This window comes from Hyperolius riggenbachi, chromosome 10 (assembly GCF_040937935.1).
Source record: "Hyperolius riggenbachi isolate aHypRig1 chromosome 10, aHypRig1.pri, whole genome shotgun sequence".
Classification (NCBI taxonomy): Eukaryota; Metazoa; Chordata; class Amphibia; order Anura; family Hyperoliidae; genus Hyperolius; species Hyperolius riggenbachi.
This window is the reverse complement of record NC_090655.1, coordinates 210,246,141-210,263,328: the sequence shown is the minus strand read 5'-3', so window position 1 is coordinate 210,263,328 and position 17,188 is coordinate 210,246,141. Positions and strand designations below refer to the sequence as shown.

General features: G+C 44.6%; 1 protein-coding gene across 1 annotated transcript; it reads left to right on the top strand.

The window, feature by feature from the left end:
* The first annotated feature begins 639 nt into the window (after positions 1-639).
* Positions 640-16,797, top strand: LOC137534372 (gastrula zinc finger protein XlCGF17.1-like). The gene is made up of 6 exons (XM_068255851.1): positions 640-789; positions 7,635-7,768; positions 7,882-7,976; positions 8,071-8,170; positions 10,323-10,433; positions 13,258-16,797. The coding sequence occupies exons 2-6, from the start codon at positions 7,672-7,674 to the stop codon at positions 13,977-13,979; spliced, it is 1,125 nt and encodes a 374-aa protein (XP_068111952.1). The 5' UTR covers positions 640-789; positions 7,635-7,671; the 3' UTR covers positions 13,980-16,797.
* The last annotated feature ends 391 nt before the right edge of the window (positions 16,798-17,188 follow it).

The following is a 17,188-nucleotide window of genomic DNA, read 5'->3' as shown; positions in this document are numbered from 1 at the left end:
GGGGTCTTAGGTTTAGGCACCAACAGGGGGGTCTTAGGTTTAGGCACCAACAGGGGGGTCTTAGGTTTAGGCACCAACAGGGGGGTCTTAGGTTTAGGCACCAACAGGGGGTCTAGGGGTTAGGGATAGGTACAGGGAGGGTTTTTAATAAACGAAAATATAAGTTTCACTTTACAAACAGGGAAGATTAACGTTTTAAGAATTGCCGATCTCATACACATTATTTAGTGATTTATAAATTCATAAAACACTATTTATAAACGAAATTCTACACAATAATTTCTATAAACGATATTTCCATTTATCGTTTATACCACGCGCCCTTTTTTCCCGACGCCCTTTTCGTACGTACGCATTCCTATCACTAGTTCTGATTCACCATGAGCTTTCTGGGTAGCTCGTCTGTAACTGTAGTGTGCTACCAAGTCCAAATGCTAGAGGGCGCACCATCCAAACCTCTTACCCAGCAGCCATGTACCTAAAAAAAGGCAAACAAACAGAACATTTGCTAATGTACTGTAATAACACATAGACATGCAAGCATTTTAACACTTTTTTTTTATTATATTTATGCTACTGATGTTATTTATTGCTTATTTCATTTAACTATGATATAGAAATAGAACCTGTCCTCAGCGCTGGAGGCGGCCATTTTGCTGTAGACTAGAGGAAGTGAGGGAGGGCTGCTAAGCTGAACGGGAAGTCCTTGTAGGGTGAGAAACGTTTGGAGTGAAAAGGAGAGCTGCTGCAGGCTTGTGGATTCCTACTCGCTCCAGATCACATCTCCAGGTAAGCAGTGAGTGGAAGATGGATAAACTGCATTGCATTACATATATCATAATATAGACATTAAAGTAATCCTGAGATCGGCAAATAAAGAGATTTTATACTTACCTGGGGATTCCTCCAGCTTCATGAGCACCGATGCGCCCCTCGCTGTCCTCTCGATTGTCTCTGTTCGCATAGTATCGGTCCCGGTAATCTGGCTCTGTGCTTGCGCAAAGAATCCGACTGGCTTGACTGAGCCAGATTACCGGAACCTATACCAGGAGAAGGGAGCCACTCTGGAGGACAGCGATGGATGCATAGGTGCTCATGGGGCTGTAGGAAGATCCGGGTAAGTATAAAATACTTTAGTGTGCCCATCTCAGGTACACTTTAAAGAAATCATGCTGCAATTGTGGAACGATACTAGGGTCGGCGATCTTCAGAGGCTGCCAGTGGGACCCAGGAGAAGACCAGAGCTGCGGCGAGGGACTAGGGATGATCAATGAGATGCAATTTTTTCTGAAATTATGCTAATTTGTATGCAAATATATGCAGTTTGAAAATGGACCAATCAATTTAAACCCAGGTTTAAATTGATTGCTCCATTTTCAAGCTGCATGTATTTGCATATAAATTTGCATCAACTCAAAACAATTTGCATATCTGTGATCATCCCTACGAGGGACACGTGACTTGTAGGAGATGGAAGAAGGTCCGGGTAAGTAAAGGTATTTTTCTTTTGTCGCATCACTTACAGAATTGTTTATTTCACCAAGCATGACATAGCTCAAGTAGAAGAAAGAGGTAGATGGATCGGGCACACAACATGCGGTTTACAAAAATGGCAATATACATTATATATATTATGCAGGACAATTCCATTTTGAGAGGTGGTGACACAGTCAGACCAGTGTAGTCTTGTAACCTAATACACTTTTGGACTTATTCGGCTAAAAAAAAAAACACTGTACCAGTTAAATTTCATTTACAAAGTTAGAAATAATTGGTGACTATTTGGGTCTGAGACGATTGCCCCAAGCTGTTGCCACACAACCAACACTCCCCTCTGCATACATTTAAAATGGGTGCATCGCTAATTTGGGGGAAGGGGATAGTTGCTTATAGAACATTGGTAAAAAAAAAAAAATTCTGTAAAATTACCGGCCTTTTGGCTGAGATCAAGTGTTATATCTGTTCTTCTCAGTTTCAGGGGCGGGCCGGGCCCGAAGTAAGCTCTGACAACCCCGGAATTGGGGGGGGGGGGGGGGGCACCATGAAAGAGGGGAGGGACACCTCCAGATCCTCTAGTAGAGGTGTCCACTGTTGTTCTTATGTACCCTGAGATTCTGACTAGATGGATCTACCATGATCAAAGCTGAAAGGCTGAGGGCTTTACTGAGTTGTACTGCCCCTGGAATGGCGATCCAGGAGTACCTTAAAAACCCAGGAAACCCCGTGGTGGAGTAAGGTACTAAGGTCTGTACTACCTGTATGCTTAGCCAAACAACGCAGGTCCCCAGCCTTTTGGCTAGGGAGAATGCAGAATTTTTATAATGCCGGCCGCAAAGTTGGGGCCAGCTTGCTGGCACCGGGTACTTGTCCCCTGGGGACTTCGGTCCCCGACTAGAGAAGCCCTCTTAGTGGGGCCGATCCTGGCCAGTGGACAACCACATGGCAAGTCTGGGTCCTCCAATCCTTTTGGGTGTTGGAGGACCCCAAGGGGGTGGTTCCCCTCCGGGGGAACAACGGAAAGGGCCCTGCTTTGGTGGGGCACGGCGCTGCCCATGCACGTTTTTGTGGGGTGTTTATGCACTTCCACTTTTTCTGTGCATAGGCATAAAGCTTTGCTTACTCCGGGCTCCTGTTATGCGCATCAGGAGCTAAGAAAGCTTAAAAAAAAACAAAATTGGTAAAATTACCTATACAGTATTCTGGGTAATATGACATTATAATATTGGTAAAAATTACAATGTATTATCATTAAACCTCCCACTGAATCTCCCCTCTATCGATCCCTAACTGACCCTCCCCCAATATTTGCCGATATCTGCGTGCCTTCACTGCTAAAAAAAAAAGCCCAACGCCTCAGCCAATATTCATGCTGCCTAAAAACAGTAATTATCGGAGCCCAAATGACCCCCTGAGCACCGCTATAGCTGCTATTAACATTGCGGTCTATGTGTTGCCCATTTTACCAGGGGGCTACAGGCACCCAGGTTACCAGCTGCACTTCCCTCCCCCCAAGTATGGTGTTCAGATGCATATCATGTAATGTGGGGAGTGATTTGAAGATGTGGCACTCCACTCTATCCATACTATTCCTTTCCAAATTTAAAGAGAACCTGAGTGGAGAAGTATATGTAAGCTGCCATGCTATATTTATTTCCTATTAAACAATACCAGTTCCATGGCAGCCCTGCTTATCTATTGGCTGCAGTAGTGTCCAAATCACACTTGAAACAAGCATGAAGCTAATCTTGTCAGATTTGACAAAAATGTCAGCATCATCTGATCTTCATATGCTTGTTCAGGGTCTATAGCTAAAAGTATTAAAGGAAGAGGATCAGCAGGATAGCCAGGCAACTGGTATTGCTTAAAGGGAACCAGAGATGAACGTTTCACACAAAATAAACATATCAGTTGATAGCTTGTAAAAAATAAATGCTCTACCTGATAATTTTGCCGCTCTGCTGTGCCTTTTTTAGTGTTTTTTTTATCCATTATTGCTCCAGGAAAAATCAAATATGGCCGCGGCTCATATCCCTTCTCCTTCCGGGTTATGAGTTGTTCTGGATGTGCTGTCTAGGCTTTATGAGACTAGGCTGCTATCTAGGCTAAATGCAGCCTTTCATCTATGTGCTTTCATTTTGGTATGATATCTGCCTGTAGGAAGTGTCTCTCATAGGAATGAAACTGCCGTTATTATCAGTATCTAGTGCACACAGAGCACACAGAGCACACAGGGATCATATTACAGCCACAGAGCTTCTCTCTCAGGAGCAGCAGCCTCTCCCATATCATCACAGCTCTCAGTATGCAAAGCATGAAATCTAAGCCAGGAGAGGGGAAGGCTTGGGCTTGAAAAGACTACACAGAAGAGTGACTCAGCTATAATGATTCCAGGTCAAACCTCGACTGAATAGTCGGTGCATTCTTATCACAGTTGCTAATAGACTAATTAAGCAGATAACAATGAAACTAAAAGCAGGGTAGGTGTTTACTGTCATGTTCCCACTGATAAATGTAATAAAATACATGAGGGTGCTTCATCTCTGGTTCTCTTTAAAGTGAAATCAGTAAAGCAGCCTCCATATCCCCCTCACATCAGGTGTCCTTTAATATATCACCATAGTGGCTAATTCATTCCCAATCCCACAAAAGTTAAAAGATCACATGAACAAAACTCCACTGAAAATGCAGCATTCACCTCCGGCAGACTGACCATGTAGCCTAAGGTTAGAACATTACACCTCAGTGACTCGAGTCTATACAAAAATCATCTGGCTTCAGCTCTGACTTCTCTGTTCATGAAACCTCCAACTCCAGCTCAGGGTACCCAAAATTGCTCTGACTCAGTCTAATACTTACCAGGGCTGTAGATTTGGTACAAAAATTATCCGACTCCTCAGATTATGAAACCTCTGACTCCAACTCCCCAGACCCAAATTTGCTCCGACCTCGACTCCGACTCCACAGCCCTGATTTGAACTGGGTTGCCCCAGTGCAGAAAATAGTGTTTTGGTTTTTTTTTAATGTTTATAGCATATTGTTCAAAGTTTGAGATTTACTGTCAATCAGTAGTAGCATAAAATCATCATAGTTGTTTGATTATAATTACAGCCAATACATATATTTCAACATATTTTCCAGGATATTTATACTAAAACATTCACATCCAGCCTCACCATTATATAATTTTGCTATGGGTAACTGTTTCTTGAGGAAGGAACGCTGAGTGGTTTTGAAACATCACATTGAACTTTTCTAACAAAGGGGTTGATTCAATAAAGTTAGCACTGCATAACAGCGAGAGTTATCAGCTGTTACGCGCACGTTAAAACTTAGCACGTCTGTCACTTGACAGACAGCCTATTGGGCCAGAATGCAGGAATCAGGTCCTTTAACCTCCTTAGCGTTCTGGACGAGCTGAGCTCCTCCAGTTACACTGGAGGGCACAGCTCAGGCCCTGGTGGGCCGATTTGAATAATTTTTTTTTTAAATACGCAGCTAGCACTTTGCTAGCTGCGTGTTTCTCCGATCGTCGGCGATACTCCACTACCTGCCATGTAATAGGCCCCCCCAGACCCCGTGCGCAGCCTGGCCAATCAGTGCCAGGCAGTGCTGAGGGGTGGATCAGGACTTCCTATGACGTCATGGCGTCATTCCGTTCATCGCCATGGCGACGGGGGAAGCCCTGAAGGAAATCCCCGTTCAGAACGGGATTTCCTGATGGGCATGATCGCCGGCGGCGATCGGAAGGGTGGGAGGGAGGAAGCAGGGAATCGTAGCTAGCGCTAGGCTAGCTACATGATTAAAAAAGAAAATTAGGTTAAAAAAACCACCCGCGGCTGCGCGACCGCGGGTAATCAGAATGCCAGGGAGGTAAATGTGACTGGACCTGCTGGTGATAAGGGCGGGAGGAGTAGAGCCGTGTTAGTTATTAGCATTCATTATGCTGCAATTCAGCAGCATAGCGTGCACAGAGTCCCTGCCCCCAGTTTAAGCATGCTACGCTGCCGATAGCACGCGTAGCTTGCAAGGACACCAATTAAGGTACGTTACGGTTTATAGCACGCAGAACAGTTGATAACTCTCGCTGTTACACAAGGCTAACTTTAGTGAATCTTCCCCAAAGTGTGATTATTAATTGCCGTCAGAATCTTGTAACATTGTGTTGTGGTGGGCAGACTGACCTGGCTATATTGACTTTTGCTAATGCTAACATCATCTACTCATGCTATTGCACCCATCAACTTATAATATAGGTGTGCAAGTTTTCTCATAACCTTTCATTAGTAACAGGTGTTTTAATTTGAAGTGGGATTACACTCAATTTTCATGTGTGGTCTACTAAAGCAATAAACGTAAGCATAAAATTAACAGCTTAAACCATTTGTGTGGTTTCCAATGTACTGGAGAGGTTAACGCTCAAGCTTATTGCTTCATTTACGTGACGAAAACACACTGCCACTGTCCCCTCTTGTGTACATGTAGCCAACATACACCCCCAAGCCCCCCTGCCCATGCCCCTGCATTAATATTTGACCTCTCTGACCCCTCACCGCTGTGTCTGGACTCCTCTTCCAGGTTTGTGCCCTATATGAACCCAGCAACCACATGGGCCATGTAGAGGAGTCTGGACACAGCTGCGGAGAGGTAGTATTAATGCATAGGTACTGGGCAGTATAAATGTACACTGGGGGGACATAGGTGAGCCGTTCTCACAAGGCCGATTGCCGAAAACATTTAGTGCTGAAATCGGTCAGAAATTGGCCTGCTAACTCAAGGTGGCCATACATTTTTAAATGTGCAGCAGATTCGACCATCAGATAATTTCTTTCAGATGCCTGTCAAGTCGAATCTGACAGGAATCTATCTGACGTGTGCCACATACTAGGAACATATTTCCAATAGATTTCAGAATGAAATCTATTGGAAATCGATCTAAATGCATTATTGGACCATTAGGTCCAATGCAACGCTATGGGCCATCAGTCTGCATTTTCCATCCTGTCAGATAGATCAAATCGATCAAAATCGGCCTCAAATTGATCAATAGATTTGACAAAATCGATTTCCAATCGATCCATTTGATAGAATTGATGGCTGAAATCGACCAGTGTATAGGACCCTTTATGTTGGCCTACAAACCTTTCTCTGATCAGAGAGAAATCTGTCTATTGGTCAATCAGCTGTTACAATCGGTAGCTGTATGGGCACCATTTCTCTTCGTTTGCTCAGCAATTACTTAATTACTGGTCAGTTTGAGAATTTGCCCTGCAGCCTTCAATGATATCAGTTAGCTTCAGTGAGGTATAAATATGCGTTCAAATGATATCGGACCAGTCTGAGGCTCGGTTCCCATCTGTAGCCGGATCACATGCGGCCAGTGGGAGCTGACAGTATATTGCCCGCTCTGATGGTCGGCTGGAGCCTGGGGCAGATGCGTTACCCCAATAGTCTATCTGGGGAAAGACATCCGCCTGCCCCGGGATTATCACAGGCGGCACAGACGTCCGTCTGCTTACCGCAACAGATCCATTGCAGAGTGACACGTGTGAACGGCTAATGTTTATAAAATAAGAGCCATTCGATGTCAGTTTTGCGATGAACAGAGAATGAACAAAAAATATCCATTCTCCACTCTAGTGGGAACACAGCCTCAAGGGACCCATACATTCATGAATTTTCTCATTCAATTCCTATCAGATTCAGTTCATCTGCTAGGAATCAATTCCCTAAAATATCTGATTGCTTGAGTTTTGATCCATCTTAAACAAAAATCGAATGAAAGAATCGATCGAACAGGATGGAAAATGTAAAACAATCGGGGGCGGAGCAAGAGCATTGGCAGATTGATGGTGTATAGCTTTGCACTGCATCGAACAGCACAACTCTGCAGTTCGATCTTTTTTTCAGTACATTCCCTGCTGGAATCGATTGGAAATTGATGTGCAGTGTATGGTAGGAATCCATTCCATTTAAAGCAATTCTTTTCAGAAAGGAATTGATCATTTTGGAACATTGAGTGGAAATCTATAAGTATATGGCCAGTTTTATAGTGTTTCTTTTTTTTTTACTGTATTTTAATGTTTTAAAGCAAAAATGTAATTTTGAGTGTAATCCCACTTTAATTGTGATTACAGTTGGTTTATTGCAGTAAGAACTTTACAAACCAGCCAAATGCAGAATTGGGCATATAATGAAGTAGAACCATTGGAAGGACTGCAGAATCTATGCAGGAACTTCTTAACAGAGAATACGCCCCTCCCATTATCGGGTAAGCAGAGACTTTCATCTCTTGTGAAAGAGGGAACAGAACGGAGGAGCCACCAAGGTGCATGCATGCTGGGAAATAAAGGGCTATAAAACATATTTGTGTGTTTTCTCCAGAGGGATCCAGTAACAGAAACCCACCAGAGACAAGTACAAGTACAGGTCCTCTTCATTCCACGTTGGAAGATCAGACTCTCTTACATCATAATCAGGTAGATGGAATGGATAGACCCATTCAAAAATGAAATGGTTGTCGGCATAAACTCAATTCTTAAAAATGTGTTTTGTGTATTGCATCTTTTACAGTCTGAAAAGCTGATTTGTGTTAAAACTGAAAAAGAAGACATGTCTGTGAGGGGAGATGAGCCATGTAAGAAGGAGGCAATTCCTGTACAGATCAGCACAGGTGAGGGATAAACACCACAGGGCAAGAGGAAGGAGCTTTCAGCCACTATTAGAAGTGATGGGAAGACAGTATGTGGCCAGTGGGGGAGTCAGGAGACATCAGTCCCTATTAGGAGTAATGGGGAGACAGTATGTGGCCAGTGGGAGAGTCAGGAGACATCAGCCCCTATTAGAAGTAATGTGAAGACATTATGTGGCCAGTGGGGGAATCAGAAGACATCAGTCCCGATAAGAAGCAATGGAGAGACAGTATGTGATGAGCAGGGGACTCGGGAAACATCAGTCCCTTTAGGAAGCAATGAAGAGACAGTATGTGTCCAGAGACTCCAGACTTTATCAGCTCCTTTAAGAAGTAATAGGGAGACTGTGTGGCCAGTGGGGGCGGGGGGGTCAGGAGACATCAGCCCCTATTAGAAGTAATGGGTAGACAGTATGTGCCCAGTGGGGGAGTCAGGAGACATCAGCCCCTATTAGAAGTAATGTGGAGAAAGTATGTGCCCAGTGGGTGAGTCAGGGGACATCAGTTCCTATTAGAAATAATGAGACAGTATGTGGCCAGTGGGGGAGTCGGGAGACATCAGCCCCTATTAGAAGTAATGTGGAGACAGTATGTCCCCATTGGGGGAGTCAGGGGACATCAGTTCCTATTAGAAATAATAGGGAGACAGTAAGTGGCCAGTGGGGGAGTCAGGAGACATCAGCCCCTATTAGAAGTAATGAGAGAACAGTATGTGGCCAGTGGGGGAGTCAGGAGCCATCAGCCCCTTTTAGAAGTAATGGGGAGACAGTATGTGCCCAGTGGGGGAGTCAGGAGACATCAGCCCCTATTAGAAGTAATGGGGAGACAGTATGTGGCCAGTGGAGGAGTCAGGAGCCATCAGCCCCTATTAGAAGTAACTGGGAGACAGTATGTGGCCAGTGGAGGAGTCAGGAGACATCAGCCCCTATTAGAAGTAATGGGGAGACAGTATGTGGCCAGTGGAGGAGGCAGGAGATATCAGCCTCTATTAGAAGTAATGGGGAGACAGTATGTTGCCAGTGGGGGAGTCAGGAGACATCAGCCTCTATTAGAAGTAATGGGGAGACAGTATGTGCCCAGTGGGGGAGTCAGGAGACATCAGTCCCTATTAGAAGTAATGGGGAGACAGTATGTGCCCAGTGGGGGAGTCAGGAGACATCAGCCCCTATTAGAAGTAATGAGAGAACAGTATGTGGCCAGTGGGGGAGTCAGGAGCCATCAGCCCCTATTAGAAGTAATGGGGAGACAGTATGTGCCCAGTGAGGGAGTCAGGAGACATCAGCCCCTATTAGATGTAATGGGGAGACAGTATGTGCCCAGTGGGGGAGTCAGGAGACATCAGTCCCTATTAGAAGTAATGGGGAGACAGTATGTGGCCAGTGGAGGAGTCAGGAGCCATCAGCCCCTATTAGAAGTAACTGGGAGACAGTATGTGGCCAGTGGGGGAGTCAGGAGACATCAGCCCCTATTAGAAGTAATGGGGAGACAGTATGTGGCCAGTGGAGGAGGCAGGAGATATCAGCCTCTATTAGAAGTAATGGGGAGACAGTATGTTGCCAGTGGGGGAGTCAGGAGACATCAGCCTCTATTAGAAGTAATGGGGAGACAGTATGTGCCCAGTGGGGGAGTCAGGAGACATCAGTCCCTATTAGAAGTAATGGGGAGACAGTATGTGGCCAGTGGGGGAGTCAGGAGCCATCAGCCCCTATTAGAAGTAATGGGGAGACAGTATGTGCCCAGTGAGGGAGTCAGGAGACATCAGCCCCTATTAGATGTAATGGGGAGACAGTATGTGCCCAGTGGGGGAGTCAGGAGACATCAGTCCCTATTAGAAGTAATGGGGAGACAGTATGTGGCCAGTGGAGGAGTCAGGAGCCATCAGCCCCTATTAGAAGTAACTGGGAGACAGTATGTGGCCAGTGGGGGAGTCAGGAGACATCAGCCCCTATTAGAAGTAATGGGGAGACATTATGTGCCCAGTGGGGGTGCTGCAAGGTCAGTGAAGTAGTTTGTTAGTAGTGGTTGCCAGCTCATTGAGTGGCAGCTGCTGGTTGTGATTTGTTGGATTTCTTTTGCTTCTTGGGTTAGTGGAAATTTGCATTACAGGAAGTGTCACTCTCCTGTTTGTTCACAGTCTCCGGAGACACCAGAGGGGCTCAGAGCGATTTCAAAGATGAGGAAGATGAAATAAGACATCTGAATGTGATTATTAAAGAGGAGGAATTTCCTGAAGAGATCAGCATAGGTGAGTATTAAACCAAATACAAAATAGTGGGAGGGATCAGAAATCATGGAGTGGGTTGGAATAAAGAAAATGAAAAAGAAGGGTGTATAGAAACTGGATTGAGCAGAAGTGGAGCTTGTGAGAAGCTAGAAGGCAGAGAGGGGGGCACAGAGGTGCGTGTCTCTGGGCAGCAGCATTTGAATTGATCATTATGTGCAGTGCCTCATGGTAGGGGGATGATTGGGGTGATTTTATAAAAAAATGTGTACAACTCCATACATCCTACAGCTGATGAATGGAATTGAAACAAATGTATTTGTTTCGCCTTGAGTATCGCTTTATAGTCCTACTTTAAAGGAAACCTTAACTGAAAATTAAAAGTTAGTACACGTCATAGTCTACTTATCAGTCTCTTTCTCCTCCCCGCATCCTGTTTGTCCACTGTGCTCGAAGGGATTCTTTGTCCTCCATTTTTAAAATGGCGATGGTGGTTAAAAGAAGTTATATTCCTTTTTATAATTTCTTGATCATTCTTGATCCTCCTCTATTAGGGCAGAATGGGCGTCCTGCCTGCTCTGCAAACTATGCTACGCCGGTGTGCTTTCTCCCTCCTCCTCCTCCTTGACCTTTCAGCAGCTTTTGACACAGTAGATCATCCCCTACTCCTCCAGTCCATGGGCATTCACGACCTCGCCCTGACCTGGCTTTCATCCTACCTCTCCAACTGCTCCTTCACTACCTCCTTCAATGAGTCCTCATCCACCCCTAACCACCTCTCAGTGGGAGTCCCCCAAGGCTCGGTCCTTGGCCCCCTACTGTTCTCCCTATACACATCCTCCATTGGCAAGGTTATCTCCTCCATGGGTTTTAACTATCATCTGTATGCAGATGACACCCAGATCTACTTCCACACCCCTGACATATCCATCACTACCATGGACAAGGTCTCCTCCTGCCTATCAGCCATCTCCTCCTGGATGTCCGCTAGGTTCCTCAAACTAAATCTAGACAAAACGGAATTTATGATCTTCCCACCCCGGCCATGCCTAAAACTCCCTGATGTGCATATCACTGTTAACCACATTACCATTCGCCCTACCTCTTAAGCCCGCTGTCTGGATGTCACCCTGGACTCCACACTCTCCCTCACTCTCCACATCCAAAACCTCACAAAGTCCTGCAACTTCCACCTCCATAACATCTGCAAGATCCGCCCTTTCCTGACCTCTGCCACCACCAAATTCCTCATCCATGACCTCATAATTTCCCACCTGTCTGATCTCCCTATGACCCGAATAGCCCCGCTGCAGTCCATCATAAATGCGTCAGCCAGAATTATCCACTCCTCCCATCTCCCATTGCGCCACCACGGCGGCTACCCTCTGTGAATCCCTCCACTGGCTTCCTATCCAGTCCAGAATCAGATTCAAGATACTGTGTCTGACTTACAAATCTGTCCACAAAACCTGTCCAACCTACATTTCTGATCTCTCTCAGAGGTACACATCTAGCTGCTCACATAATGAACTGCGCCTGAACCCCCCTCCCCCACCCCACATCACCCAGTCCCATGCACGCCTCCAGGACTTCTCAAGAGCTGCTCCAACACTATGGAACTTCTTACCTCCACCCATTAGGGCAGCCCCCTCCTTCAACATCTTCATGAAGGCCCTCAAAACTCACCTTTTCACTCTGGCCTACCACCCCTCACAGGTGCTCTAAACCGCAGCTGAACTCTGGTCCCTACCTTTCGTGTCCCTCCCTCTAGATTGTAAGCCTTCGGGCAGGGTCCTCCTCCTTTTGTGTCTTACCTGATCATGCACCTGCATTACTGTGCACCCATGCTATGCATTTGAGTGAACTCCACTTGCCTAATCTCCATGCTTCCATCCAGTGACTGACTAAGCATTACCTTGTACTCATACTGTGCTGCGTGATCTGGTCTTCCTTGTATTCCTGTATTTTCGTATTGCTGTATGTCACCCCTAAATATTGTCTGTAACCTAAACTAATGTCCATCGCTGTGTAATATGTTGGCGCTTTATAAATAAATAAATTAACAAGCATTACCGATATATCTGGTTATACATCTGAACAATATATATTCTACATTTTAATCAGAAGATTTTAGGTTACATATAGAGTGAGTGAGCATAAGAAATGACATCAAATTATATAAACCCATGGGCCTCTCGACATCACCTGTCACACCGGCCTGTCTGGCCAATCCTGTCACGACAGTCTTGTCACTTTAGTACGTATTCTCCTTCCCCCAACAGCAAGGAAACCACTCCTTTTTGTCTCGTCTCTGGGTCAGTCCTAGGGATTGTAACCTGGTGGGCACCAGGCAGCAAAGTAGCCTGCTGCCAATTAGGGGTATTGGCTCATCATCCCTCACGGGTGCTCTTACATTCCACGCCTGGGGAGTACCTGTACCAATCACCAGTGCCAGGATAAACATGACCCTGGTACTCCCCTTTCCTGAGACTCTGAGGAGTGAGAGTTATTTACTTGATGGGAAATGCCCACTGTCCCTGTGCGCATGTTAGAAAACATCGCCTAGTTAAGCTGATAGAAGAATATCGGCAATAGCAGAATATCAGTATCACATTAGTTAACCTTCCTCTCTAGCATCTGGCAACCTATACCGGCGGGGGGGTCATGTAGCTACCTATACTTGGGGGTACATCTGGCTAACCATATTAGGGTGGTGGTCATCTGGCTACCTATACGGAATCCTCTTTTTTACCATATTAACTGCATTTTTAATACCAGCATATACCAGTGTGTCATAGGCCTGCCTCCATTTACCAATCCCTATTAATACACGTTATTTTCTCTCTAGATGGACTGTACGGCAGCAGTAACACTGGTGACTCTCCAACTAATGATAGTGATGGCGAGGCCGCAGAAGGGGATGAAACAAAATCCAGTTCTTCAGAGAAAAACTCCACAACCCCAGTGACCTCGTTTTCATGTTCTGAGTGTGGAAAAAGCTTTGCGTTAAAATGCTTTCTCTACAGACACCAAGCATGGCACCTCCGTGACGATAAGCCCTTTTCATGTTCAATATGTGGGAAGTGTTTTAAAGTGGAATCTGAATTTATTTTTCATGAGAGAATTCACAATGAGGAAAGGCCATTTTCATGTTCTGAATGTGGGAAATGTTTTCTGCAGAAACGTAGCCTGGTTACACATCAAAGAATTCACACAGGAGAGAAGCCGTATGCATGTGCTAAGTGTGGGAAATGTTTCACCCAACAAGGGGATTTTACTAAACATCAGAAAATTCACGACGGAGTGAAGCCATTTTCATGTTCCAGATGTGATAAGCGTTTCACTGAAAGATCAACTCTTACTATACATGAAAGAGTGCACACCGGGGAGAAGCCGTATTCCTGTTCCGAGTGTGGGAAATGCTTTGCTCAGAAGAGCAATCTAAATACCCATCAGCATGTTCACACAGGGATAAAACCATATCCCTGCTCTGAATGTGACAAGAGTTTTACCCAGAAACATTACCTTGTCAAGCATGAAAAGGAGCATCTCAAGGAGAAGCAATCTTAGTGGCAGCAAATGTTTTAGCTCTGAGGCCATCTTACTGCACATCAACAAAATCATACTGAGGATTAGCTATGCTAGTTACATGGGGTGAACAAAAGACATGTTCCTTGGCTTCAATAAGGGAAAAACATGTCCAGAAATCCCTGATGATGCAGAGGAAGGCATAAATTATTGTAAATATAAAAGTACTTGCTTTATAAATGGAATTCAGTATTCATTCTTGTAGCAAATAGATGCACCCTGATTCAGCAGTTACTTTTAATATTATTCATACATTTGTTCATAGAGTAGTAAAATAATATTTGGGTTTTGAGGTTTTTATGAATGGAATGAGTGAGAGAGTTCCAGAGGGTGGAAGCAGCTGTAGAAGAGTCTTGCAGCCATGCATAGTGAGGGTAATGTAATAGTTAGCGATCATTTTAGGAGCAGAGATTGCGATTAGAAGTGTATTGATGTATATGGAAGTAAATCAAGTAATTTAAACCAAATCTGAAGTGAAAAGGTTATGAGGTGAGTATTTGTATATGTTTTACAAAAGATAAATACAACATAAAACTGAATTGAATATTTTTATGTTCACTCTAAAGCACACCGGAAGTGAGAGGAATATTGTGGCTGCCATATTTATTTCGTTTTAAACAATACCAGTTGCCTGGCACCCCTGATGATCTATTTAGCTGCAGAAGTGTCTGCACCGGAAACAAGCATGCAGCTACTCTTGTCAGATTTGAGAATAATGTCAGAAACCCCTGATCTGCTGCATGCTTGTTCTGTGTCCGTGGCTAAAAGTATCAGAGGCAGAGGATCAGCAGGACAGCCAGGCAACTGGTCTGCTTTAAAGGCAAACCCTAGAAACTTAAATATGATTCTTAGGTGATAAGGAGCCCAGTGCAGAGCTTTGAAGGTATGGAATAGTAAGAAAGACAAGTCTGGCTGAGACGTGATACCTTGCAGAGGTTAAAAAAAAAAGCAAAATACCAGGTAAGGGATCATTTACATGTGTGTTTCTGTCAGTCATGACGCACTGCAGATCGTGTGCAATGCGCATGGTTACATGAAATTCCATAGACTTTCATATTACGGTTTACAGTAAAGTATGCGTTCCTGTGCGTTGTGTTGTAACGCAGTGGGGAACATCTTTGTAGGCAGCACACTCATTTTTCTGTCTGGTTAAATCTGGTTAAACCAACATCTGCGTTGTAATGCGCATTCTGTGTGTTGGAAACACATGCACGAAATTGCGTTCATGCATATGATGTGTACTGTGAATGAGCCCTAAGATGATGTTGCCATAGTCACGATAAGAGCTGTTGATAGCATGATCTGCAGGCTAGAGAAAGTTAGTGATGTCAGGGAGCTTTTGTACACAAGGGGAAGAAAAAAGATTGGTTACGGTTTTTTGTCTAGGCTGAGCTTCAGATATCTGTAAGGCAACAGGATGGCTAATGGGCAGCATGAAACTTTATCCCCGGGACAGAGGTATGGATGCACCTGTGGTGAGATGGTGGCCTTAGGCAGCAGGTGATTGACTTCCACTGTATTCGACATCCTGGAGCCTGTACACTAACCCTTCATCATCCTAGATTCACCCCTTCCAATTAAAAGGAGTATCAAAGAGCATCCAATGTAGGGGCAATGGGGGTTCACTATCTATAGGGAGGTGCACTACCAACTGGGAGAAGGCAAGAGGATTAAGGACCCTTACCTACCTGAAGCTGCTGATTTCATCTCTCCACTTCATCGTTGTTAGCAGCATGATGATATCAGAGACAGGGGCAACACTTGGAATGTAACAATATATGGCGAGTGGAAACACTGCTTGTGTCAGGCCACTTGGTATACCTTCCCTTCTGTGTGAGACAGCTGGGTATCTCTCCCCTTCTGTGTGAGACAACTGGGTATATCTCCTCTTCTGTGTCGGACAACTGGATATCCCTCCTCTTCTGTGTGAGACAACTGGGTATCCCTCCTCTTCTGTGTGAGACAACTGGGTATCCCTCCTCTTCTGTGTGAGACAACTGGGTATTCCTCCTCTTCTGTGTGAGACAACTGGGTATCCCTCCGCTTCTGTGTGAGACAACTGGGTATCCCTCCTCTTCTGTGTGAGACAACTGGGTATCCCTCCTCTTCTGTGTGAGACAACTGGGTATCCCTCTTCTGTGTGAGACAACTGGGATTCCCTCTTCTGTGTGAGACAACTGGGATTCCCTCTTCTGTGTGAGACAACTGGGATTCCCTCTTCTGTGTGAGACAACTGGGATTCCCTCTTCTGTGTGAGACAACTGGGATTCCCTCTTCTGTGTGAGACAACTGGGTATCCCTGCCCTTCTGTGTGAGACAACTGGGTATCCCTCCTCTTCTGTGTGAGACAACTGAGTATTCCTCCTTCTGTGTTGGACAACTGGGTATCCCTCCTCTTCTGTGTGAGACCATTGGTATCCCTCCTCTTCTGTGTCAGACAACACAACTGTGAAAATCCTCTGGTATGCATTTCAACTCATCATGAAATTCACAGAAGTTTGCAGTGAATATGCCAATGTCACCATAGGTGATAATGGTATAGTTGTGTTTATTTCACTGTCCTTTAATAACCGAGCATGATTTACCCTTTTATACATAAACTGGACAAACTATGCCCCATATGTGTGTGCGGGAACAATTTACTTCAGTAGTACAGTATCAAATGTATAGTGTGTATCTGTATTCAGCATGAAAAGTATTGTATTTTCAATTGTGATATTTAAAAATGGTGCCGTACATGTAATGCACATGTAAACTTTTTTTTGTAATGTAATATTATTAAAATTACCTTTTCACTTCAGTCTATAACCAGCTGTGATTTACTAGTCGTGTCACATTATGCTTCCACTTGGTGGATGTAACAGCTCTGAATGTTCATTTGTTCATATTCATGCAGGTTATTCTACATACACAGTTGAAAGGTTAATGAAAGATTACAGACCAATTTTACCCCCTCTCATGTAGTATATGAGCCATACTCTACACAGTCTATTCTATGGAGCTGAACTCCCCATCAGATAAAAATCTTTGCAGTGGAATGCAACTAATTCAAAGTTGATGCAGCACTGTGTACATTTTGTATGTAAGTTTATAGAGCTTAGACCAATTAACATCAACCTTGGTGGGATTTGATTGGTCCATTTTCAAGCTGCATAAATTTGCATACAATATTGGCATAATCTGCACCAACT

What these genes read in the sequence shown, in the direction of transcription:
- LOC137534372 (XM_068255851.1), top strand. Translation starts at nt 7,672, where the DNA reads ATGCAGAATTGGGCATATAATGAAGTAGAACCATTGGAAGGACTGCAG. An exon ending in TACGCCCCTCCCATTATCGG is followed by an intron (nt 7,769 to 7,881) that starts GTAAGCAGAGAC and finishes TGTTTTCTCCAG; the next exon opens with AGGGATCCAGTAACAGAAAC. An exon ending in TCCTGAAGAGATCAGCATAG is followed by an intron (nt 10,434 to 13,257) that starts GTGAGTATTAAA and finishes TTTTCTCTCTAG; the next exon opens with ATGGACTGTACGGCAGCAGT.